Raw genomic sequence first — 26,240 nt, forward strand, 5'->3', positions numbered from 1 at the left:
CGGGATGGTTGCGGCACCCTCCTCCCTCTGCCCTCCTCCTTCCAATGAGCTCATCTGTCTGGGGCTCCCCATCCCCCTTTGCCTGAAAGGATGTTTGGACAGAACCTGGCAGAAGGCTAAGAAAGGCAGGATGGAGGGAGAGACTGCTTACCTGTCTATGCCCTGAGCCCCTAGGAGGTGAAGGCAGGCAGGAAGAAAGGGAGAACTCTCCTCAAAGGGAGGGAGGGCTCAGAGAAAGTTTAGCTTTATACCAAACTCACTGATGCCCCAGGAGCCCCGGCTGAGCTGAGGTGGCCCCGCAGCATCCTTTGCTGGACTGTTCAGCCACGTGCCTGCGGGTTGGTTTGGTGCATGGTGTCTTGTTAACTCTCTCAGCACCTGCCAAACTTCCGTGGATGCTGAGAGGGTGGCTGAGTGAGACAGCCAGTCTGAGCCAAGGAGGAGGGGTTGTGAATAAACTCAGCTACTATAGACAGAAGCTGCCAAACACTGGTCTGGACAGCACCAGCCCAAGCCCCTGCCCAAGTGGCAGAAGAACTTGTGAGCTTTCAACTTTAATGTAGAGAATCTAGTTGCTCTGTCTGAGATGGGGGCCTTGTTTACAAGCGGAGGGAGGTGGGGGGGGGCCAGGGTAGGCAAGATGCAGATGCAGCTCCTGGTAGAGATCCAAGGCCCGAAAGGAGCCATACGGTGTAGGTGAGGGTGTAAGGCCAGCTCCCTGCAGAACTCACAGTCTCAGTCTCAGTGTCACCGCGCTTAAATGCCTGCAGTTACCTGCAGTGTCCTGAGAAAAGTGTGCAAGGGCTTCTGGGGGAGGAAGGTAGTAGGCAAGGGGAGTGGGGGGAGCCAGAAGGGGAGGAGATGCCCTGCCAGGCTCCTGCCATGTAGGCAGAATGCCTCTCAGAATAGCTCTGGGGACCTCATCCTTTTCTCTCACCCAGGGTCCTGGCCCACTTGCTGGGAACTGACAGAGGAGGGAGGTCTCCCATCTCCTGTCCTGTAGGTGACTCTGTTGAACTAGGGAGTGTCGTCTGGTGTCAGACACACTCTGAGGCCACCATTACTGTGATTGATCCCACCTCCCTCTTTCCGTGGCTCCGCTAGATGCTCCCCTGTCCCCAAACTAGGGACCCCTCTCCTCCCTAACTCTAGTCTAGCCCCATAGGGAGCTTAGAGAAGTGGGCTTTCTGCTGAGTCAGTTGTCTGGTCAGGCAGGATTTGGGGCCTTACCTACCTGAATTCCCAAGGAGGCAGCTCCTTCCATCTAAGCCTGGGCTGCCTCAGCCAGCCTGAGACATGGATGATTCTCTGACAGCTATTTGGCTATGCTCCACCCCATCTCAATGTTCCAGCAAACTTCAAGAGATTTCTGAGCCAAACTACCCAGACCTGTGTGTGTCACCCATTCCCAGGGAGAAGAGATGGCCAGGGACACTGCTGGGGCTGTGCCTCTGGGATGCCCATCTCCCTAGAAGGAGTTGTATATTTTGTTTGCTCTTCCATGACCCCTGAGAGGAGAGAGGAGCTGATCTGGTGGGACTCCTTAAGAGGTTTCCAAGGGTGGGGAGACAGAAGGGGACCTTCCCCGCCCTGTCCCTTGGCCTTCTCAGGAGGGCCTTCTTAGCCCTGTCACTGCCTGCAGTGGCTTCCTGAGGCTCCTGGGAGGGATGTGTTCTATAAATGTAAAACCCTCTCACTCCACCACTGCTTAGTGTTTCCCAGGTCCTTGTTCTGCCCAGCCGGGGGCCCTGCTTAGTGTTCAGAGAGCAGCCAGGAGTGTGAAGTGTAGAAACCAAAGAGCAGGGAGGCAGCAACCTGGGTTTACCTGAGACTCTGTAGGTGACCTTGGCCCATACATACTTTTTCTTTGGCCCACATATACATCTGGGGGTGGGGTGAGGGCCCTCTCAGCTAAAGAATTAGGGGAACAGCAAGAGGTCTGGGGAAATGGGGGGGTGAGGCACTCAGGGGAATTGGTCGCCTCCCTCTGCCACCAGGGTCTAAAGATATCTCTGGGGTTCTGTTCCCCCTCCCTCTCTGTTCTCTGGGCAAGGGTCACTTTCTTTCCCTTTGGCTCATCTCCTCTGACCTCAGCCTACTGCTGTAAGAAACATGACCCTGTGGTAAAAATAACAGGCAGTGTGTGGATGCCTGGCCTCGGGTGCCTGGCGGAAGCCTCTCCTAAAGGTCAAACCTCTCCCAGACTTGGCTTTGCCTCTGGGGCCCCAGGCTTCTCTGAACTCGGATGTATTGTGTCCTTACCCTGTGTGCCTAGCACTCTGCTAAGCATGTTAGCATGTGTTTATCTCTTCTGGTCTTCACATCCGGTTCCATTTCTAATGTTGGCAAGGCCTGGGGTGAGGAACAAGTGCAAAAGACACATGAGTCTAAATGTAGGTTATAAATCACAGTAATCAATCTGGCACTGTGGAGCACACACATTCTCAGCACTTGGGAGGAAGAGGCAGGTAGGTCTGTGAGTTCGAGGCCAGCCTGGTCAACACTGTTGGTCTGCAGGGCTACATAGAGAAACCTTCTCAAACAAAACAAAACAAAGAACAGCAGCAACAACATCAACATCAACAAAAAATCAAGACAGTAAGGAAAGTCTATCTCCCACCCTCTGCTTTTGACTGCTTTTCCTTGATGACCTAGAAGTTCAGGTCCAAATTGGGATTTTTTTTTTCAAGCTCTTCCCTAGTCATTTTGCTTCTGTGGCTGGTCCTGCAGCAACAAGGGCTCTGGTGCATGCACAGAAGCCACCCACCTGCTCATCAAGCATATTCACACAGCTGCCTTTAGTCCACTTCTTGAGTCTGTGGGCACACTCATCCTTTCAGAGGACAGACGGGAGCGGAGCCCAACTCAGACAGCCCCGAGGAGGAAAGCCTAGGTTCTTGGATCCCCAGAACTGTCTAGAACGGAGAGGAGGTGGTCTCTATTGTGTTCCCCCGGACTCAAGGGCCAGCATGAAGTCCTCTAAAACTGGGAGCCCAGGGCTGTCCTCCCTGTTGCCAAAGGCTGAGGATGCGGCTGTTTTGCATGACCCCAGGAAGTAAATATCGTGGGGTCACCATCTGGCAGACAGTGTAGACTTCTCCAGAAAGTTGTTTGCTTTTTTTTTTTTTTTTTTAGAGTTCTCCAGCAGCAAACCGCAGGCAGACATTTAACATTTAACATTCTGCATTCAAGGGTCTCTTATGGCGCTGAAACCTACCAGGGACTCCAGTTTTGAAGGTGGGTGTGGTGGTGTGCCTGCAGTAGGATTGGAGGGCTATTTCCAAGGTTTAACTGGTCTCCAGTTAGCAAGGAAGATTTGTCCTGGAGGGTTGTTTGGGTAGTTGACTAGGGGTCTTGAAGGGGACATCCCTTGTGTTTTTGATTACCTCCCCCTCCATCTCCCATTTCTTCCCAGCCCCCCCTTCCCGCCCCCAGCACTGGAGGAAAAGCAAGTTGTCAAGTGTCTGTCACCTAGCCCTGTAACATGCAAAGAGTCTGTGCAGAAATGGGTTGGTGGGCGGTGTGCAGGAGCAGTTTGCAGGGAAAACTCGGTTTCCCACGGCCTAAAAGGCATCCGCAGAGCGACTGAGCCGCTAGTCTAAGGCTGCACCCGGTCGTCCGCAGCGGGCAAGCCGGCACACGCCCACCGGCTGCGGCAGCGCCCGCTGCGGACGTCCTCCCTGTGGTCCCGGGAGAGGCAGCGGCTGCCCTTACTCGTGTTCTCCGAGCCGAACAAAACAGCCTTCCAACAAACCTAAAAGCTCCACCTCTACTCCCCCGTGAACTCTTCTCCTAATTGGCAGCTCAGCGCTTGGGATGATGCGGGCGGCTGCGGGCCGGCTCTGCAGTGCCAAGCCGCAGCATCCCGGTCCGGCTAGAGAGGGAGAGGGCTGATCAGGCTGGACCCCACGATCGTAATCCTCCGTGCGCCCCGGTACTGTGTGAAACCGGCGGGGACGCCGCCCCTCCTGCGGCTGGAGCGCTTCCAAAGCAGAGGCGCATCGCGGTGCCGCTCGCCCGGGCGTCCTCCCTCCAGCTCCGGCTCCTCCTCCTCCCCTCCAGCCCCGGCTCCCGCAGCGGGCTCCAAAAGGCAGGCGGGCGCGCCTCCCCCTCCTTGTCCTCCCCCTCGTCTCGCTCTCTCGCGGCTAACTTTCCGGAGCCCGACCCGCGGCGAGGAGCTCTCCCGGCAGCTGCGGGGCCCAGGGCTGATCTCGGGCGAAGAGCTCGGCTGTGCCCACTATCCCATCCCAAGCCCTCGGAGCGCTCCGGAGAGAATAGGACCATGTCCCGGTCTGGGGACCGAGGCGGTATCTCTGCGAGATGGCTGGGCACTGGGCTTTTGGGTAAGATAGCCCCAGCTGTGTCTTTTCTCTCGCCTCTCTTATCCCCACCCCACCCTGAAGGAGGGGACACAGGAGAAGAGAGGTGCCTTAGACAAGGTGGCACCAAATGAGTGGGATGACGACGGTCTTCCTGCAGGACGCTTAGATTTGAGACTGTGCTCCCGGGGAACCCTGTGCATCCTCCCCCCACCCCCACCCCCAGCCACCCTGGCAATGAGTTTTTTGCTCCCTCTGGTGCCTTTGGAACCAGGTTTTGGGTCCTGCAGCAGAGGAATGATCCTGAGCCCCCGAGTTAAGGCATGCTGGTGGTGGGGTCCACTGCCTTGAGAGTAAGAGTTCCAGGGGTTGCGGTTGCCGGTGTAGTGGTGTCAGCCACTCTTGCTGGGAGCTATTGGCTGGCTTCCCTGGCAGCAGGGATGCACCACAGGGGAACAAGGGTCTTTCCCCAACCCTTTGCTAGGTTCTCCCACCTACTGTCTTCTCTCGTGTCACTAGCACTCTTTGTCAAATGCTGGAAGGGCTCGGAAAGACCTAGAGGACCATTCCAAAGCCACCTTTTAAGAAGGACCTTGTCCCTCGTCCGATATAGGGTTTCTTTGGGGGAAGACCTGTCTGGCCTGCTCCTGGCTCTTCATTTTGGAGAAGACTGTGGAGAGAGAGAGAGAAAGAGAGAGAAAGAGAGAGAGAGAGAGAGAGAGAGAGAGAGAGAGAGAGAAAGAAAGAGAGAAACCAGGTCCAGAGGACACAGAGGGTATAAACTATTGCGATTACCTATTAATATTCACATGATGGTTTTGAGTGTCAAACTCCAAGAGATTAGGCAATGGTATTTATTAGTCCTGAATGCAATCTTCTACACGGCCTGACTTCCAATGTAAGCTGACTCTGTCTCTGGCACCTGTGCCCCTTCCTGTTTATATATGTCAGATTTGGTTTTTAACAGCTTGCCTCCCCTGCCCCCACCTGACCCCCCGACATTGGGTCAGGCACGTGGTAGAGGTATTTGTGTGGAAACAGGGGACAGAGTCCTCTGAGAGAAGCCAATGCTGCTCTTGCACCTGAAAGCCATGTACAGACCTGTCCTATGGGTACCTGTCAGCTGTTGGGGTGATGGTGGTGGGGACAGTATTTACATTTATTTATTTATTTCCAAGCTCTGCTTTACTCACCTCCCTGAAGCCATGTACAGACCTGTCCTATGGGTACCGGTCAGCTGTTGGGGTGATGGTGGTGGGGACAGTATTTACATTTATTTATTTATTTATTTATTTCCAAGCTCTGCTTTCCTCACCTCCCTGAAGCCAGATATAAGATACTGGTGTTTTGTCCCATACCATTGGCACAGATGTTATTATACAGGTTTCATGGTGACTCTTTAAAGCCCAAGGCTCCTCTTTGTGGGATGGTATAGTGTTGTTCCCATGGAGTCGCCACTTGGATCATCCCAGGCCTCCCCTGTGGCCGTAGCACAGGTGAGGGATCTCTGAGGTACCAAGACTCCAGCCATTAAGCCAGACCCTGGTACCTCATGGGTTGCCTTACCTCTGTGTTTGGTTGGCCAAGGGAGTGCCAGGCCTAGCACTACTAGAATTATTCATGGAGCCAGGCTTCTGTGGACAACCAAGAGGGCTGTGGGAACTGGGGGTGTGGTGAGTGGAGAGCAGGGCAGGGACTTTGAAAAACGAAAGCATGGAGCTTTCCAAACATTGAGGAGTGTTGTCGTCCAGAGCAGGATGATAACCTGCCTAAGGGAGCATGACCATTTATTTAATGGTCAGGTGGGACAGAAGCCAGCCTGGCTGGCGAGAGGGAAGGCGAGTGGGGTTTGTGTTTAGGGCTTGAGCATGCATGAGGCCCTGGGACATGACGCGGAAGGCTATGGTTGGCCTTGAGCAGTGATCAGAGCTGTGTCTTCATAGTTGGGGACACTGTGCCCCAGAAGTCCTCTCTCCATCTCAACTCAGTTTCATAGACTAAAACCCCGATGGTTTTGAAAACACAAACACGATAGCCTTTTCTGAGCCCGAGAAGTGGCTGGCAAAGCCATATCGCAGCGGCTGAGGCTTGTATGGGTTTCAGTTTTTTTCCTAAGTATGTAACTGGTGGCGTGTTGCTCTTGCCCGCCCCTTCCTTGCTCCCTCATTTGCTTAATTGCCATGATCTGTGTTTAATTATCACTTGTGAGGGTGCTGTGTCGCACAACCCTCTCTCCCCTGGTATGTATTTATTACGGGCTTGTTTAATGAGTGCACAATTAAGGAGAGGGTGTTGAGTCCCACTCAGAGGAAGAAACCAGCAAGGCTTAAACTAGGAGATCTTGGGGAAGAGGGGAGGAGGGGCAGGGGCCAGTCTGCATCTGGAAAAGATGATTAACCCTCAGATCTGCAGGAGGCTGGCTTAAGGGAACAGGCAAGGCTGAGTCCCTAAGCCCTTAGGAGTGGCTACCTCCTAGTGAGATCATCTTGCCTTGTAGCTGCTTCTTGAGGGGATGTAGGTGTTTCCTCATAAGCTGTGGATGTGGTGGGCCAACACCATTGCCCAGTGGCCTCTAAGAAGGGGAACAGCCCCATTGTTTGGACTTGTTTGTAAAGCTGGTTTCACCGATCCAGTGCTGTCTCAGGGGCATGCTTCTATCATGGCAAAGCTCCTGGGGGGGTGGGCAGGAAGCAGGCAGGCAGGTTGCCTAGGGTGAGGGAGCAGAAATCTTTCCTTTGCCATAAGACCCAGGAGCCCTGCCTGGCCCAGCCCTGCTTCCCCAGTCTCCGAGGCCTCTCTCCCAGGAGGGGTCCTTGTCTCACTGCCCTCGGCCCACTTTCTTCCTTCAAGCTCTAACTCTGAGCCATTTTTCCTCCCTGGGGCCAGAAAGTCTCGGCTGAGCTTTTGCTTGCCATGCCCCGCAAGTCCTTGGAGCTAAACTTAGAGCGGGCACCACTCTGCCTGCCTGGGTGTGACTGATCCCTGGGTTTGGGAAAAGATGATGGGATGTTTATGGGATGCTTCCAGCCTGGCATCGACCTTGAAGTGGATGGTAGTAACCACCAGATTCCTGCTGGTGTGACTATTCGATAGCATAGCCATGTGCTGGATGGTTTTTGTATGTGCGCGTGTACATGTGAGTGCAGGTATGTGTGAGGAAGCCAGGTGTTAAGCCTGGTTGTCAGTCCTCAGGTGAGGCAGGGTGTGTGTCTTTTGACCTGGAACTTTTAGATGAATAGTCAAGGCTCGCTGGCTAGTGAGCCCAAGACATGCCCCTGCCTCTGTCTTCTGGAATTACAAACCCATGTCACCATACTCCCCCGCACCCCCCAAAGGTTTCTGGGAATTGAACTCACTGTTGCTAGTAAACACTTTGCTTACTGAGTCATGTCCACAGCCATAAATACTTTTCAAAATTTTTGATACAACTTGTGAGTCCCAAGTCTGTCTTTCTCCATGGACAAAGTCCCAGAAGGGTGGCAGGAGCTAGGGACTTTGGAAGATGGCCGCTGAGAGTGGCTTAATGACTTAGGAAAAGCCAGGTTGTGAGGGTGAGGTGGACAGAGGAGACTCCATGGGTCCCACAGTGCCAGCAGGAGGCCCAACTCACAGACACACACCCAACACCTGTGCTGGCATTAATGAGGTAACTTTTGGGCCAAGCAAGAAAGTCCTTTACTTAGGGAAATAGCCACATGGAAACAATCCAAGAGGTGGTAGAGGGTGAAGGAGTAAATCAGTGCACGAGTAGCCTGGAGACAGACTTGGCTGAGGACAGTAGTCTTTAAGAGGAACCAGTGGCGCCCTGCTTGTATCCAATGCTGGGGCAGGGACAGCCCTGTCCTCCTCCCCTCCTTCAAACGATATCCTCTCCCCTAGGAGGTTCCCTGACTGAAATCCTTCTTGGGTTTTACACAGCTTCCTGTTTTGGTTTCCCATCCAGCTCGAGATAGGTAGGAACTATCCTACCTATCTCATGGAGGATACCTCCATGTGAGCTATCCTCACATGGCTCCGGGGCGGGCGCAGGCAGAATGTGGCACCTCCGACTTTGTCAAGGTCAGCAGGCAGACTGGGACTTGCTGACCAGTCCAATCCAGCTTTGGCCAACCTGCTGAAGTAGCCCTGCAAGGGGCCTGTTAGTGGATCCTGACCCGCGTTCTTTCTTCCCAAGCTCAGTCTCTCCTGAGCTTGTGCAGCAACCTCCCAGACAGCTGGCAGGACTTCCCCATGCCTGACGGGGTGGGCTGTGTGTTGCAGAAGCAGCCAGGCGTGCCTACTACTGTCTCTCAGGTTTCCACCTGGGCAGGGATGACTCTGTGGAAACCATTGATTCTGGTTGTCTTTGATCCCCTCCAGGCTAGCGAGGACATGAGGACGCTGGCAGTGCTTCCATCAGAGTCCTGAGCGAATTAGATAGAGTTAAGTCATCCGCAGCAGGCAGAAATGCAGTGCTGTGCGGTGAGCCAGAACTTAAAGAAATAGTGTTCTTCCTTCTGAACTTTCCGTCTGCTCTTCTCTGCTTCCACCTATTTAGAGCAGTCCAAAGCACTGTCTCAAACCTGGCTTGTAGTCCCCGCACCTCAGCAGGTGGAGGCAGGAGGATGGGGAGCTCAAGGTCATCCTTGGCTGCGTAGCAAGTTCTAGTCTGGCCCATATGACTCTATCTCAATGCCAGGTGTGGTGGCGCACGCCTTTAATCCCAGCACTTGGGAGGCGGAGGCAGGCCGATCATTGTGAGTTATAGGCCAGCCTGGTCTACAAATCGAGTCCAGGACAGCCGAGATAACATAGAGGAACCTTGTCTCAAAAAAACAAAACAAAACAAAACAAAAACAAAACAAGACTATCTCAAAAATAAACAAGTTATCCTCACCCCTTTGATGTGCTTCTGTGCTCTGGAATTGCTCATTTGAGTTGAAGCTGAGAAGGAGGAGTTTGGCCCCTGGAGCCAGGGTACCCTCCAACTTCATCAGGACCCTTGCTGCCGGGTCCAGTCACTAAGCTCAGAAGAATTACCAGGGAGCTCCCTCTTTCCTTCCTTCCATTTTTTTCTTCCTTCTCTCCCCCCCTCCCCTTCCTTTTATTTATTTATTTAGAGACAGAGTCTTATGCTGCAGCAGAAGCTGGTCTGAAAGCTGCAGCTATTCTCCTGCCTCTGCCGAGTTCTGGGAGTCCAGGTGTGAGCCACCGCACGCAGCTTAGAGAGCTTCTTTTTTTTCTCCCTCCTTTATAACCGTAGAGGTGAGTTTGTGTTTTCACTCGTGAATGTGGGCATGCAGCAGTGTGCACATGGAGGTCAGAGTTCCCCCTTGGTCTTTGCCTCCCACCTCGTTTGAGACAGTATCTCTCTGTTGTCTTCCTGCTGCACATACCAGGCTAGCCAGCTCACAAAGCTTCCTGGAACCCTCCTGTCTCTGTCACCCACGTCCCCGTGCCATGGGTGCTTTATGCTACACACTGGCTTTTCTACGGGTGCTGGGGATTTGAACTCAGAACCTCAGGCTAACATGGCAATCACTGAGGCAGCTCGTCAGCCCAGAAGCTGCTGCTCTTCACTGTTTCCATGTCTTCTGCTCTGCATCCTGGTTCTGGGCTTAGGGGGCTGTGGGAGGCATGGAAAGCAGAGCTTTGGGCTCATAGCCTCTGGTGCTGGATCTAGGCTGGACAGTGGACACGTATGACTGTTCCTGTCTCTAGACCTCGGGGGAGAGTTAGGGTAGAGGACAGCAGAGATAAAACAAGAACCCCAAACTCCAGGGAGCATTGACCCCCATCAGAGTGGCCCTTGGGAAAAGCAGGTCTATTTCTGAGAGCTGCCTACTTACTTCCTGGCTATGTGGCCTTTACAGGGTTTATTTCTTTGGGAGATTTATTGGGAATAAAAGGAATAATGACTTTATAGGTTAAGGATGAAATGGGCACAGTCTATAAAATATGCCTACCTATCACACAGTTAAGTACTGAGCTCCGAAGAGGCCGTTTGCTGTGTGACTGCTGGGAAAATCACTTGACCTCTCTGAGACTCCATTTCATCATCTATAAAAGGATAAAATGTGTACCTGCCATTTAATATTCTGTTAGAAGTGGGGGTGACTGTGTGGGATCCCTCTAGCAGAGTCATTTTCAAATTGTGGTCTGCGCCCACACTGCTCCCACTGTTCCCTGGGAGCTACAGGGAGAGGCCAGTTCTGAAGACTCACACAGCTCTGAGGCCCGACCCACTCTTGTCTATGCCTGTCCTCAGTTGATTCTGATGGCTCTCGGCATGGAAAACCATTGCAACAATTCCTGGTGCACTGCATGCACACACACACACACACACACACACACACACACACACACACACACACACACAGTTGCTAATTGAGGTAATCTAGCAAGAGCTGGAGCCACCTCGGGCAAATGCACCTATTTTAAGCATGTGAGGAGGGGCTTCTGCCTCCCTCTGAGGTCTTAAAGGAATGGCTGACTTCTCTAGGCTTAGCTTCCTCTTTAGTGTGGTCTATAATCTTAGACATGATGGGGTAGCTGCAGAAGGTTGAAAGGCGCCAGGCACACAGGAAATGCTTCATCAATATCTGCTTTATTGTCATTACAGGAGTGATGACACGGCAGGAGTCAGGACTGGGTTACTGGGCCATAGGGTGCAATTTCTGACCGTGTGTGTGTGTGTGTGTGTGTGTGTGTGTGTGTGTGTGTGTGTGCGTGCCAAAAGCAGAAGAAGGTGACGGGCCTCTAGAGAGCGGGAACAGGGCCACCAGCACGCCTTGAAGAGCCTTGTCTGTCATTTGGTAACATGATCATTACCTTTTGTGGGCAAAACAAGAGGAAATTGATTTATGATGCAGCGTGAGGGAATTAAGTTAGACAACAAAAGGAAAGGGGTTTCCTGAGAATCAAGGTGGGAGTGTGTGTTCATTTTCCCAATGGGCAAAGAAAGGTAAGGGTTCGGTGTGGCTTTTCTTCCCTGTGGATCTCTTCCCTGGGAACGACCTTGAGGCAGCGGAGTTTCCCTGAGGAATGTGCCAGAAGAAGGAAGGTTAGATTCTTTAAGAGCGCTTCGGAGGCGGGCTAACGCGAGGGCAACGCCTCCGGAGGCAGAGGGATGTCCTGTGGAGGGAGAAGGATGTCCTGTGGAGGGGGTTGGGGCGCCCGCGGTATGTGTATGTGTGTGTGTGTGTGTGTGTGTGTGTGTGTGTGTGTGTGTGTGTGTTGGTTTCTAGTGTGGAGGTGAGCAGTGTAGCTATGGGGTGATGGAGAGTCTGCGCTTCACCAGGTCCTGAGGGGACAAGCCACCGCTACGTCCCGAATCCTGCAGCGTGCCCTCCCATGGTTCCAGTGGCCTCTGCAGAGAGCTGAGCTCTGCTTGCTCCATTCTGCGTCGCTAGCAGTCTGTGTACCCCAAGGCCATAGCTCTATCCGGAGGGCTGGGTAGTCATCCTTCTCTCCTTGGGATCTCTTTGTGTGGTCGGAGGCGCTGGACTCTCTAGCCAGCTAATGCCCAGCCCTAAGGTGTCTTTGCCGCTAGAAGAGCAGGGGCTGCTGCGGCGCCTTTCCTTTCCCCTGACAACGCCTTGGCCCCTATCCTCAACCCTCAAACGTCACCAGGGGTGCGCCCCGACCTAGGGAAGTCTCTTGGGTGCAGGTGAAAGGGAGTTCTGGCACTTCCAACCGGTGTTGGACCCCAACCCAGGTGAAGAGGTGGAGTTGCAGGTTCCAAATCAAAAAACCAAACCAAACCAAACCAAAAAAAAACCCCCGAACCCTACCAGACTTTCCTTTTCTTGGGTTGGGGTGACCCCTCGTGGTCATCTTGAGTACCACATGGGCCACTAAAGCTCAGAATTCAGTTCTATTTAGGCCAAGTGGATATTGAAATGCATGGTCCAGGCTGTGTAGGTATCATGTAGAGACCCGCCGTCCCTCCTGAGGATGCCAAAAGCGTCTTCGCATGGCAGAGTCACTCTTCTCCGAGAGTGCCCTTCCAGAGCTTTTCTTGGCATTTTATTAAGGAAGGCCTTGTCCCTTGTACAGGTCTCTTCCTGCTCCCCATGTCGCTGTCGTTGGAGGTGTCTGTGGGAAAGGCCACCACCATCTACGCTATCAACGGCTCAGCGGTCCTGCTGCCCTGCACCTTCTCCAGCTGTTTCGGCTTTGAGAACCTCTACTTCAGGTGGACCTACAATAACAGCGAAACATACAGGATTGTAAGTGGGGTGCTCATGTCCTCCCCATGTCTTCCTCACCCATGGATGCCTTCAAGCCCAGACTCTGGTCCCTTCTCATGATCCCAAGAACCCACCCCAGGAGGATTGTTCTGATGGTGATGCCAGAATCTGGGGGCTGTTGGAAAATGTGGCTACACCTTGTTGTCCTTTCTTGAGGGAAACCTGCAGCTTGGATATCTGCAGAAGTCATAGCTTAACAATCAGGAGAAAGAAGCCTTTCAAAGGGGCGGAGAGCGGAACTGAGCAGTGGCTGAGGACTGCGTGGAAGGACAGGAGAGGGGACAAGAGAGGAGCAGTGGGGCGAGTGGGTCACAGATGCTGAAGGAATTCTGTGCAGTCTGGCAGAGGTTCTTCTTCCCGAGTAACTGTGAAAGCTCCAAGAGTGCAGCTCTGGGCAGCATTAGAGACTAGCCTTAGAGGATGCTCATGGTGAGGCATTAATTCAGGTCTTGACTGAAGGACAGGGTTCAGTGGAGTAGACATACAGTGCAGTGAGGAAGTAAAGGCTGTGTGGGACATGCAGAGATAAGTGGTGTGTGTGTGTGTGTGTGTGTGTGTGTGTGTGTGTGTGTGTGTGTGTGTTACGTGCGTTGTATGTTGTGGCGGTGTGAATGTGTGTGTGATATTGCGGTGTGTATGATATTGTGATGTGTGTGTTGTGTGAGGTGTATGTGTGCGTTGTGGTGTGTATGTGTGTGTGGTATGTGTGTTGTGTATGTGTGGGGTGTGGGGGTGGCATGTGTGTGTGTGTGTGGTGTATGTGTGTTGTGTGTGTTGTGTATGTGTGTGTGGTGTGTATGTGTGTTGTGTGTGTGTGTGTGTGTGTGTGTTATTTGCAGAGGCACTATGGGGGAAAAGGAACACAGCCAGTGTGCTGTGCTCCAGGGATTCCTTGAACAGAAAAGAACAGAAAAGAACACAGGCTTAGTTTGAAACAGGCAGAATTCAGGTGAGGCAGAGCTATAGTCAGCTGTCAGAGAGAGCAGAGGAAAATGAAGGGTCTTTCTGGGCATGGACATGGCTGGTGCTCTCTGGAGGGCAATGTGATGCTCGACTCCTTTGATCTTTCCCTGCTCTAGCTCATCGATGGGATCGTGAAGAGTGAAAAGTCTGACCCTAAGGTGAGGATGAAAGACGATGACCGCATCACCCTGGAGGGCTCCACTAAGGAGAAGACGAACAACATATCCATCCTGTTGAGTGACCTGGACTTCAGTGACTCAGGCAGATACACCTGCTTTGTGAGGAACCCCAAGGAGAAGGATTTGAACAACTCTGCCACCATCATCCTCCAAGTGGTTGATAAATGTATGTGGCAGGGTGGGCGTGAGAGCGGTAGGGCAGGAAGAACTTGGGGTTGCCCGTCTCAGCGTGGAATTGAAATGGTGAAAGCGGGCCACGCTGGCGATTTCTTTACCCTTGCAAGAGTTACTGGAGCTGTATATGGAGGCTAGAAAAAGCCAGCTCTGGAGCGAGTTGGGAATGGCACTGAGCATCTTTGAGCCTTGATTTCCTAGTCCATAAAATGGACATCACAGCCAGGCTGGCTGTAAGGGACAGAGGAGCCAGCTGAGAGAGTTCAGTGGCATTAGGCTCTCTCCATGTAGGTGGATTTTTGTTGTCTTTGTGTACTGAATTCGCACGTGTTGGATGGCTGGGAGGTGTTGTAGTAAAGGGTGCTGTGGCTGGTACACAGTGTTCTTTTTTTGAGGAGTGTGTAGTTCAGAGTAAGACAAACAGATGGGTAGCCCCCCTATGAATAGTTGAGATACAGATGCTTTCCAGAGAGATAGAGTGAGGTGTGGTCCTTCCCCTGTGGACTTGGATGCAGGTGGGTCAATGAAGCAGTGAAGGTACTAAAGACAAGAAGCCAGGTAGTCATATACCTCCACTCTATGCAGGTGGGCAGAGATGCAAAAGGGAACAAATAGATGAGAAATTAGGTTAGGCACCTTGCAGCTGAGGATCCTGGAATTTAGCCTATTTCAGGGGCAGAGTCTGAGGCCATGCAGGCAGTTAGAACACAGATGGCATCATCTCTTCCACCAGTTTAGATTCCCGTCACTCTACTCTGTGCGTGGCCTTTGCAGGAAGAGAAGGGAAAGGTACCAAGGCTGGCCCAGTGTTTGTGGGTGCCAGGCTCTGAATTAGCTCTGTGGGTCCTCCCAGGTGACTCTCGTCTATTTATAGAGCGTTTCAGCTGTCCGTTTACATGGTGGAGGTAATGCAGGGTGCTGGGGTCCAGTGTGACCAAGATGGGAGCTTTGTCCCTGACACTAGCTGAGGGACCAATGCAATTAAACAAAGGGTGGCGCTGTAGAGAGGAGATAAAGCAACAAGGGGGGTGCGGGTGGCGGGGGGGGGGGGGGGGGGGAGCCAGGAGGGCTCACAGGACGGCCAGGGAAGGCCTTGCTGGGGAGGGTGAGAGGGCAGGCGGTCTGAAGGCAGTGGGAGAGGAAGCAGGGAAGATAGCCGAGGAGAGAGCTTGTGACTCAAAGGCAGGCGCTGTGGGTCTCGCTCTGATTTATGCCCCAGTGAGTAGGCACTGGGAACAGTGAATGGTAAGGGAAGGTATAGGAAGAGGTATTGGGAAGGCTGAAAGGAATAGGACCCCCGCTCCCCAGTGTGCTTAACCTTCCGCGTTCCAGCCTCTTCTGTCCTGGTTGACCTGAGAGGGTCGTGGCCTGGAGGCGAGGCTGTCAGCTCTGCACTTTGTGTTGTGGCGTTACATGATTCTTCCCTCCCTGCTCTGCCCCTCCTCCAGTGGAAGAAGTGGACAACACAGTGACACTCATCATCCTGGCTGTGGTGGGCGGGGTCATTGGACTTCTCATCTGCATCCTAATGCTGAAGAAGCTCATCACCTTCATCCTGAAGAAGACCCGGGAGAAGAAGTGAGTTGACTCTCCATCGCTCCCCGAACCTGGTGCCCCTCCCCTGCGGCCTTCTCGCTCTGCATCCGTTTACCCTTGCCAGCTGGCAGTGCCATCTCTGTCTCTTCTTTCTCCACCTCCTTCTGATGCCACCACTGTTCTTTGCTATCCCTACATCCCTTGCCCCATCCCCTGGTCCCCTCCCAACCTCTCTCCACCTGTTCTTCCTCATCCATTTCCGCTCCATTAGCTTTGCTCTTCCCATTTGTACCACCTGTCCTAAAGCCTGCTATAGGATTTAGGAAGCCTAACCTTTTTGTTGTTTGTTTGTCTTACGAGACAGGGATTTTCTGGGTATCCCTGGCTGTCTTGGACTTACTTTGTAGACCAGGCTGGCCTCAAACTCACAGAGTCTGCCTGCCTCTGCCTCCTTGAGTGCTGGGATTATAGGTGTGCCCCACCACGCCTGTGTAGGAAGCAAGTTTATTTTAATTTTTATCAGAGAAAATGCTACTTCATGTATAGAAACTCTAGAATGGAAAGACTCTTTTAGGGAGATGAGAAATTCCAGGCATTCTAATGGGAGCGGCAGAAACAACGCCTGGCATCCAAACATGGTGGCTCGTGCCTGCAATCCCAGTCATTGAGAGTCAGGCTTAGAAGGATCCCTTTAAGTTTAAAGCCAGCCTTTTCTACCCTGTGAGGCCTTGCTTCCAAAGCCAAAGCTAAACTAAACTAAGCTTAAACCTGAAAGGATGACATGGCCCCCAGGAAATCTTAGTATAAACTCAGTTATAAAAATAAACATCTAGGATCAGGGATGTCGTTAAGAGGCACAGTGCCTACCTAGCATGTGTGAGGATTTGGGTTCAAGGTTGAGAAAGATGGACAGGTATAGAGGGTATGAGGCCAGGCCCAGGATTTTCTCGAACAGTGTCGGGCTGTCTTTAAATCAGGAGGTGGGGAAATCTTGAAAAGCCTGAGCAAGAAAAAAAGGCTTAGAAGGGAATAGATGTGTTCTGGGCAAGACAGAGGATGATGCAGGCTATCTCTGGAGCAGCAGAACAAAAAAAGAAAAGACCAGAGAGAGGGTGGGCATGGGGAGCCATGCACCTAGCCCTTTAACCCTGGTTCCTCTCACCAGCCTCTCTCTCTCTCTCTCTCTCCTTCCCCCTTTCTTCCTTCCCCTCTCTTTCTCTCCCTTTCTCCCTCTCTCCCTCTCTCCAGGAAGGAATGTCTCGTGAGTTCCTCTGGGAATGACAACACAGAAAACGGGCTACCTGGCTCCAAGGCAGAAGAGAAGCCACCCACAAAAGTGTGAGGCCCTGCTTGGGGCCAAGCAGTGCAGGGAGCCTCACTTTCTGATGGTGATACTGATGGCGAGTTCTGTCCGTAGAACCCACCTACTGAGATGTGTGTTGCTTGGCCCAAACTCCAGTCTTTCAGAGCAGGATGGACCTGGTCCCTCCCCAGCCTGTGCTTCCTAGGGGCAAGGGTTGGCTGTGGGAGGAAGCCTAAGGGAGGCTGAAGAAAGAGAAAGGAAAGGCTGGAGCGGTCTTCTCACCGCAGCGAAACCTCACTTTCCCCTCACTTTTCCTTCTGATCTTTCACTGGGAAATTGGGGTGATCAGTGAGGGCTGCTCCCAAGGCTGGGGTTTGGAGATGGGTGGAAGGTGAGCACTTATGCTGGGAACATGCCAGAACTCTGGGATGGAGTCTGCTGAGTGTGGGGCCAGTTGTGAGGGAGAAGCTGGGCTTTGAAGAACATCAGGCTTCCTGAAGTCCGTTCAGAAGGCACTTCTTCCCCCGACCCTGAAATACCCGCACAGTGTCCCGGCGGCTCCCTGTCCAGCCTTCTGCTCTGAATCTGTAGACCTTCCAGCTAGACCTGGCTACCCTGGTCTTCAAGTGTCCCAGCCTACCTAGCTTGTCTTTGCTCTCTGGGCTGCAGCTGCTGAGGAGGCTTGTGGGGAGGGGCGGCCTCCATTCTTCCTAGAGCACTGGGGTGCTAGACGCATCTTTTTTGTTTTTTGTTTTTTGGCTTTGCTCTTTGGGTTTCAGAGTTGGGAGAGCAGTGTCCTCGACCTCCCAGCCTTTGAAATGTCTACTCCATCCCTACAAGACTGACAGCCCTTATTCCTGGCGTGGCAGGACCATGCCTCTCTGGTACTTCTGGAGCTCAGTTTCCCACATTTCTCCCTTCTCTCGAAACAGCTGGCATCACCATCTTCCTTGAGGGATGGTTTCCTACGACCTCTCATCCTACACCTTTGCTCCTTCTATGTCCCTCCGGCATGCCTGGCCTTCCCTTGTCCCCCAGGTCTGTACACCCCCAGCCCTGGGCCTGCCGTTGCCTCAGGGACCTTTGTTTCCAAATGAGAAGGCCCTTGGCTTTTCCAGCTTCTTTCTGCCCAGCTGGGCCAGCTTCTTGCCTAGGCTGAGGCTGAGGAAGAGACGGAGAGGGTACTTACACCTTCTCTCTACTTTCTGCAGAGCCGGTTTGCACACCCCTTGCGTGTGGGGCTAGATTGTGCCTTAGCTCCCTGAGTCCTGGCTCTTACCCCATTTGCTGTTGGATCACACTCCCTCACTTCATTGCGCAGTTTGGTGTGATGCTTGTTGGGCTCCCCAGCGCCCTTCCCCAAGGTCGTGGAGGAGACCATGAAGCTGGTGTTGTGCAAACGATGGCCCTGTGGCTGGTGGCTGTCTCAGCGACACCTGTGGGGTACTCTTTTTCTTCTCCCTGATATTAGATCAGATGGCATTCAATGTGGGACCTCTAGATAGGTGTGATTGTGTGGTCCTTGTGATAGACAAGATGTGATAATACGGGGTGCTCAACCTCTCTCTTCCTCATTAGACTTCTGATACCCTTGGCACCAGAAGATGGAGACTAGTCTTCTTTCCAGGGGATGTAGGAAGTGCTTCAGGCTCTACCCAGGAGTAGCTGAAGGCACCTCCAAAGTGGACGTTGGGCAAGACTAAGGAACAGTAGGGCCTTTAGAGTGCCTGTGGCTATGGCTAATGTCTCTTTCCCAAGCCAAGGCACTCATGGGTCCTTGCCTCCTGTCCCCCTGTCTTTCTTTACCCAGAACCCATTGTGAGCTGGGATAAAAATTACCCTTCTCCTGCTTTTTATACATTTATTTGAGCAAAGTCTCATGTAGCCCAGGCTGGCCTCCAACTTCCTATGTAGTGAAGACTGGCCTTGAACTCCTGATCTCTTGCCTCCATCGCCCCAGTGCTGGGATGACAGGTGTGAGCCCACACCCTGAGAGCAATCATGGCACCAGAGCCTCCAGCCATTCAGGAAACTTCCAGCTGCCTTCACATAAAACTGCTTTCTTCCTCAGCATTGGAAGAGGCGAAGTGCTGTGGGCTCTTCTTTGTTGACTGCCTCCCCCCACCCCTCCCTGAGAAAGCCAAGGCATACAGAAGGAGAAAGGAAGGGAGCCACCCTCCCCTCTTCCTGTTCACTTAGAGGTGGCTCTCTGTAGCTTTCCCCATCTACCCAAAGGGTGAAATAATACCTACCTCACAGGACTGTCGTGAGGCTTGGCGAGTTTTCTTTTTCTTTTTTTTCCCCTTCTTCTTCTTCTTCTTGGCTTGGAAAGATATTGGGGAAACTGGAGAGAGTGGTCCATGTCTGTCTGGTCCTCATCTCTGGGTTGCCTCCTTAAATACACACACCGCCTCACATTCTTCCTCTTCCCTTGGTAACCTTAGGCACCTGGACTCTGACTGATGCTTGAAGCATCTTTGTCCATGACACTAGTTTTTTTTTAATGGAGGTGGCTGGGACTATGGGGGGGGGGTACATTTTTATTGTTGTTGTCCCAATGCCTGCGATACTACTGGCACTTAATGGATAGGGATTAAGAGCACAAAAAGTCAGTCATCTTAACAAAGAATGCCTGGTCCTAATGCTAGCCGCATGCCTGTGCAGGCATCGCCTCGGATTGCATCCGAATGTGTATTCACAAAGCCATTTCCTCTAGCCAGTCCTCCCCTTGCCGGCAAGTCTTCAATAGCAGTCTCAGGGTTGCTGAGGGTGTTTCCTGATCCTCCTACACAGTTGACTTTGGGAAATCCGGGCCCATGCAGTTGTGCTGACAATTATGTCAGTGAGACCAAAGACAAAGCACAAATCCCTTATTCTTGACCTCCAAATAGACATCTGCATCCGAGGGCCCGGATCCCTTGGTGTAGAAGCTGAGCAGAAGGCACCTGGAATCAATCAACCTGCAGTGCTGGAGGGCCCGAGAGATGGACAGACAGGAGGCAGAACGTCACGTAGCTGACTGACTAGCGTTTGTGGAGCCAGGGAGGCAAGAGCACCTTTCAGATGGTGGGAGGTGAGGGTGAACTGGTATGGAGTTGGGGTGTCGTGTGGGGGTGTGGAAAGGTGTGCCTGGTCAGTGTGCGGGTGCAGAGGCTCAATGGATGAGGGTGGGCTGTGCATGCAAGGGGTGATGTGAGGTTGGGGGGGTGGGGGGCATGGAGGGGGAGGATTGAGGAAGGGTAAGAGACAGCAATGACCAGCCATGCTCTTGGATTCTACTAGGTGACTCCATGTCAAGCTAACAGACAACTGCCATTGGGGGGTTGGGGCAGGGATGCCCAAAGGAGGGATTTGTGGGGGAAATCCTCTAGCTTGCTGCATTTTATTTTGTCCCAGGTTGGTCCCTGCTCTCCCACCTCCCACTGGATATGCAGTGCTTTTTGACTATCTTATGCATGGTTTATTCCTCTGGCTTGGATGGCAGTACCTATAGTCAATTTTCCTGTAGAACTTTATAGATCAAACAATATAGTGATGGGCTGTGGGAGCCTCAGGTCCACCGTGCCTCTGGGAGGCACCGATGTACACACGCCCAGCGCTGACTTGTGTTTAAGCACAGATTGAATGCGACTAGGTTGCCTTGCCTCCAACAGCACATTTTGGCATTGCAAAATTGGATTTAGCTTTGCTTTGGATGAAATAAAAATTATTTTGTAATAATTTCAGACATGAGTGTTTTTATTTTGGGTTGCCTTGGAGTTGAGCTTCACTTCCCCTGAGCTGACATGTTTACTACTTGAGTTGAAAATGTTACCTGTGCAGGTGGGATAGTACATGTCAAATGCCTAAGGTTTGTTTGTTTGTTTGTTTTTGACATATCCAAGACATTGTGTTGTTTTAATTCTGGTCCTTTGAAAAAGTGTCCCTTGGGCTCAGTGCTTAAGAGTACCACCTGCTCTTCCAGAGGTCCTGAGTATAATCCCCAACAACCACATGGTAGCTCACAACCATCTATAATGTGGTCTGATGCCCTCTTCTGCAGATAAAAAGCACTCATATCTAATAAATAAAATAAATAAATCTTTTAAAAAAGTCTTTTTAAAAAAAGAAAGAAAAAGCGGCCCTTATGCCAGACTCTGTGTGCTGGTGACCCCAAAACCCTGGAGCCACCAGGAAGCATCCATATGAAGGACACAAATGTTAAAGTAGGGGTGGAGAGCTTGAAGAAGGGATGTTGCTAATACATTGGTCTTGCAAGCAGAAGGACCTAAATTAGAGTCCCAGACACTCATCAACAGAAAAGGCTAGATGTGGTGATGTGCTTTAATAATCCCAGCACTGGAGAGACAGAGACAGGAGGATCTTGGGCACAGCTGGTCTATTGACAAGCTCTAGGCTAGTGAGAGACCCTGTCTAGAAAGAAAAACCAAAACCCAACCCACCAACCCACCAACCAAAACGTGATGCATGCTCCTGGGGAGCAACATTTGATTTTTTCCCCCCTGGTCTCCACATAGGTTCTTATATCCACACACACATGTGCCTCTGCACACTCATGCACATATACATGGATGCGCGCGCGCGCACACACACACACACACACACACACACACACACACACACACAGGATTAACTAACCATCAGGAGGGTTCCTGTCTGTTATGTGCAAGGCCCAGGTTCAATCCCACCCCACCCAAAAGCTAGTCATCACAACCAGTGCTATGGTTTAGATGTAAAATGTCACCTTAAGCCCATATACCAAGTGCAGTGGTCAGAGGTGGGCTCTTGTGAACTGACGAGTCATAGGGCTGTGATATCGTTGGTGGATTCATCCCTTAATGAATTCATGGTTTGGTGGAATTATTGGGGAGAGGTGGAAATGAGGAGAAGGGGAGGCCGACCACTGGGGGTGTGTCCTTGAAGGGTATACTTTGTCTTTGACTCTTCCTCTGCTTCCTGGCAGCCATAAGGTGAGCAGCCATTCTACCACGGACATTTCTACCTTGCTATGGGCCAACCATGGATTGAAGACCCCCAACACTTGAAACTAAAGGAAATCTTTTTTCATTAAGTTGATTTGCTCAAGTATTTTTGTCACAGCAACAAAAAGCTGACCAATACAAGCAACCACCAGTGACATGTCCCTGATAAGCCAGCTCAACTGTCTGTGCCTCAGTTGCCTTGCCTGCAAAGTGAGAGGAGTTGTGTCTATTTCATGAGGACCCTGTGAGATTATGCATAATTCAATATGTACGAGGCACTTAGAAAACTACCAAGGGGTGGCTATAGCAGGAGGAATTTCAGGACCAGGTGATGCTTTATGAGTGTCCCTAAAGAGCCTGAAGGTGAAGTCCATTTGAGGCCATGCCATTGAGGCCAATGGCTGAACTTACATCTCTTGCCCCTGGTTGGGAAGGGCTGTCAGCTCTCTGAGGCAGATGTGGGGGAGGAATGGTTTGTGCTAAGAAGTAACTCGTTGGCTGATGTGGTTATGACAGTTGTCCAAAACCTCATTCTGAGGTGTTCACCCCCAGTGTTCCGACTCTACCATGACACATATCTTTTCTCTTACTCCTTAAACAGCAAATCCCCTCAGCTCTATACCAAAAAAAAAAAAAAATACCTTAGCTTCCTATGGCATGACCAGTCTTACAGTCACAGCCCAGGAAACAGCCATCCCATACTCTTCCTTGTCTCCTAGAAATGCCCACATCTTTCTAGTCTATTTGTGGACAACACGAATACACTCTTCCTGGTCCCATGACAGCTCCAGGGACTGGTCCCTCTAATTGCCTCTAATTTGAAGTTGTCATATGTGTTGCCTCATATAATCCTCATGGGAGTCTTATGAAATAGGTATAAATACCCCAGCTTTGCAGGCAAGGGAGGTGAGGGAGTCAAGGCACAGAGGGTTGAGCTGGCTCCTCCAGTTGGCTCTCTCAGCCCCAGGCATGCCTTTACAGGTAGCCAAGGACTCCGAGCGATCCTTTCCAGATCTATGAGCTCTCTTTTCTGTGATACTCTCATTTCTGGCTCTCTGCCTGCTGAATTGTATCTGCTTTGGCTTTCATGGACCCCCAGTTCTGTCTCCATAGTCATTTAAATGAGAATGTCCCCCATAGGCTCGTATGTTTGAATACTTGGTCCCTGGTTGATGGAGCTGTTTGGACAGGATTAGAAAGTGTTGCCTTGTTAAGAGGAGATGTGTCATCAGGGATGGGCGTTCCAAGCCATTCCCAGTCAACTCTCTTTGCCTCCAACTTTTGGATCAAGATGTGAGCTCTCAGCTACTGCTCCAGTGCCTCTCTGCTACCATGCTCCTCGCCATGGTGGCCATGACTCACCCTTGGAAATTACAAACCCCAATAAACGATTTCTTCTGTAAGTTGCCTTGGTCACAGTGTTTCGTCACAGCAAATGAAAAGTCACCAAGGCAGCGGTTCTCATTTTCAGGAGGGCGTGGCATTCTGCCACAGAACACTTTCCCTGCACGTGGAGACGATAAAGCTGTCTTCCTATGTTGCTCCTCTCAAGCCACACTGACTCGGGTTGCCTCATCTCCTGTGTGTTAAACATGTTTGTGGTATTTTCCCCCTAATGTTTCATTTGCTTCAGGTTGTGGGGTAGATCCATCCCTTTCCTGTCATTTTATTCTTGTTAGATGAAACCCATGAAAAAAATTTTTTTCTTGAGACAGGGTCTCTCTGTGTAGCCTTGGCTGTCCTGGACTTACTATGTAGACCAGGCTGGCCTCAAACTCACAGTGATCCACCTGCCTCTGCCTCCCAAGTGCTGAGATTAAAGGCGTGCGCTACCACACCTGGCCAAAAAATGCATTATCTTATAAAAACTCATTCAGAGATTTTTTAAAATAGACATTGTATTTTGTTATCATCCAAAGCAAGAAATAACATGAATGTCTTTGGACTGGTAAGTAGCTGTAATATGTTGCCTTGTGTTCCTATAACAAAACACCAGATCCTGAGTACTATGTAAAGAAAAGAGTTTTATGTAGCTCACAGTTCTGGAGGTCAGAGAGCATAACATTGGTGTGTGGTGAATTCTGGCCAGGGCCTTCTGGTAGACTGCATTACAGTGGTCAAAGTATGTGCTAAAGAGAGACAAACAGTGTACTAGGAGAGCCTCCAGGGAGAAGCTAGTTTTGCTTAGAACAGTCCACTCTTGAGGCACTCCCAAGCAGTAACATGAATACATTCATGAAGATGGGCCCTCCATGGCCTAATTACTTCACATGAGACCCAAGCAAAATTCTTTCACATTCCAACACCAAACACCAGGGACAAAGTTTCCAGAACATAGACCTCTGGGGGGGGTAGGGGCAAGTCAGCATTGGATGAACACACTGTCAGAGATGCCAACAATAAATATCCTTCAGTGATAAACAGTTCCAGGGACCTGCAAGGGTTGGTCTCAAAAACATTAAGCTAAGAGAAGGAATTGAGATGAAAAAAGGGTCTCTACTTCTTCAGCTGTGACTGCTGTTTCACTCTGGTGAGGGGCATGGATGGTTAAGGAGGCTGTGTGTGTGTGTGTGGGGTGCGGGGGCGGGGAGTATATGGGAAGTCATTTTACCCTCTGCTCAATGTTTCTGTGAATTCAAAACGTCCCTAAAAACTAAGGTCTTAAAAAAAAAAGGTGCTATATCGGTTACCTTTTCAAGGTGGACAAGTTACCTCACAAAAGCTTAAGAAAGGAAGGAATGAAGGAAAGGCATCTTGGCTTACGGTTCTAGGGGATACAGCCCACTGTGTCAGAGAAGGCATTGGAGCGGGAGCAAGACACAGCTGGTCACATTGCATCCATGTCAGTAAACAGAGTGTGAGGAATGCTGCTTCTTTATAGCTTGCTTTTTACTTTTCTTTCAGTCCTAGACCCCAACCCATGAAATGATGCTACTGGTGTTTAAGGTGGCTCTTCCCTCTCCAGGGACATGCCCAGATAATCAGAGACTTGTTTCCGTGAGGATCCTAAACTAATCAAGCTGACAACGAAGGCTAAGCAACAAGTAATACATAGTTCCATCTCTATGACATTCTAGAAAAAAAAAATAACAAACCACAGGGACAGAAGGATAACATGACAGTGATTGCCATGGGCATTGGATGGGGGAAGCATTGTCAGGGAGACTTTTTGGGGAGGATGGAGTCACTGTGGTGGCTGCTTGCCTGTATGTCTGTCAACACTGGCAGAAGTAGACACTAAAGTAGTGAATATCATTGTGTATGAAGTTTTACTTTAGAAAACACTATCATTCTTTGGCTCAGAACTTTCTGGTCTTTCTTACTCAGAGCAGCCTAGCTCTGGCCCCAGTGCCTCTAACACTTTCTTTTTCTTATCTTGCTGTCTTATTCTTTTTTAGCTGCATTATTATTTTTCCAAACACCAGCCTCCCCAGAATACCATGTTTCCCGCAATTAAAATGACCGTCTACAGAAGTGCAACCAGATGATGCTACTTTGAGGTCTTTGACTCATTATGAGGCTGCCCTTGGAGGGGATGTACCTCTGCACCCTCCACTTCTTCCTCTGCTATGTGTTTCTACTGTGATATGCTGCCTTATCATAGGCCTAAAGGAAACAACTGATCAGGGACTGCAACTTCCAAAATTGTGAGCCAAAAACCTTCTTTTATCTTTTTAAGTAAGTTATCCCAGGCATTGTAATAAAGTGACAGGAAACTGACTAATGCAGTTGGTGTATTTATAATAGTACATTCTATCCAGCTCATTTATTTTCTCATTATTTTTATTTAAAAAATTAAAATTAAGGCTAGGAGTGGTGATGTGTGCCTTTAATCCTAGCATCTGGGAAGCAGAGGCAGGTGGATCTCTATGAGTTCAAAGACAGCCTGGTCTACAAAACGAGTTCATGACAGCCAGGGCTACACAGAGAAACCCTGTTTCAAGAAAAAAATAAAAATAAAATCGTGTGTGTGTGTATGTGCATGCATGCATGCATGCATATGTGCATGTGTGTATGTGTGTGTCTGCACACATACAATTTCACTTATGTGTGGAAGTCAGAGAACAGTTGTGAGAGTCAGTTTTTTCCTCCCACCAAACAGTCCTGTTTAGTGTTAAAATAACAAAGTGCTTAAGGCTGGATATTTTATAAAATAAGGAGGTTTATATTACTCATGATTTTAGTGCCTGGTTGGTCCAAGATGCCAGTGCCTTACCCAGGGATGACTGGATTCCTCACAGCATGTCAAGAATCAGGAGTTGGGACAGCTATGTGCAAAGGGAGAGGTCACATGATGAGATAGGAAGGCAAAGAGATTCGAAAGCTAGACCTGTTCCTTTATACAAACTCCTTCCTGTGGGAGCTAACTGGGATCGCCTGAGAACTACATTTCGTGACCCCTTCATGGGCCTGCCTCAGTGACCTCACTTCCTTCTGCTAGGCTCCCAGGACCTCGCAACGGTGTCACAGTCTGCAACACAGAGTCATGTGGGGGGATTCAAGATTGAGGTTATAAATATAAACATAAAGGTATAGTCACTTCCTCCCACGTC

At 50.8% G+C, this 26,240-nt stretch overlaps 1 protein-coding gene across 4 annotated transcripts; it reads left to right on the forward strand.

The window, feature by feature from the left end:
* Positions 1-3,104: 3,104 nt before the first annotated feature.
* On the forward strand, positions 3,105-20,425 carry SCN4B (sodium voltage-gated channel beta subunit 4). 4 transcript variants are annotated; one of them, XM_084784279.1, is made up of 5 exons: positions 3,105-3,237; positions 12,357-12,529; positions 13,630-13,858; positions 15,315-15,444; positions 16,651-20,425. In XM_084784279.1, exons 1-5 carry the CDS (start codon positions 3,201-3,203, stop codon positions 16,742-16,744), a joined length of 663 nt encoding a protein of 220 aa, XP_084640405.1. In that variant the 5' UTR covers positions 3,105-3,200; the 3' UTR covers positions 16,745-20,425. The 4 variants fall into 4 exon arrangements, with proteins under 4 accessions (XP_084640405.1, XP_084640404.1, XP_084640407.1 ...); XM_084784278.1 differs by lacking the exon at positions 3,105-3,237 and adding an exon at positions 3,645-4,343; XM_084784281.1 differs by lacking the exon at positions 3,105-3,237 and adding an exon at positions 9,435-9,499.
* The last annotated feature ends 5,815 nt before the right edge of the window (positions 20,426-26,240 follow it).

The sequence above is a fragment of the Acomys minous genome (genome assembly GCF_964271855.1).
Source record: "Acomys minous genome assembly, chromosome: 5".
NCBI classification, from domain to species: Eukaryota; Metazoa; Chordata; class Mammalia; order Rodentia; family Muridae; genus Acomys; species Acomys minous.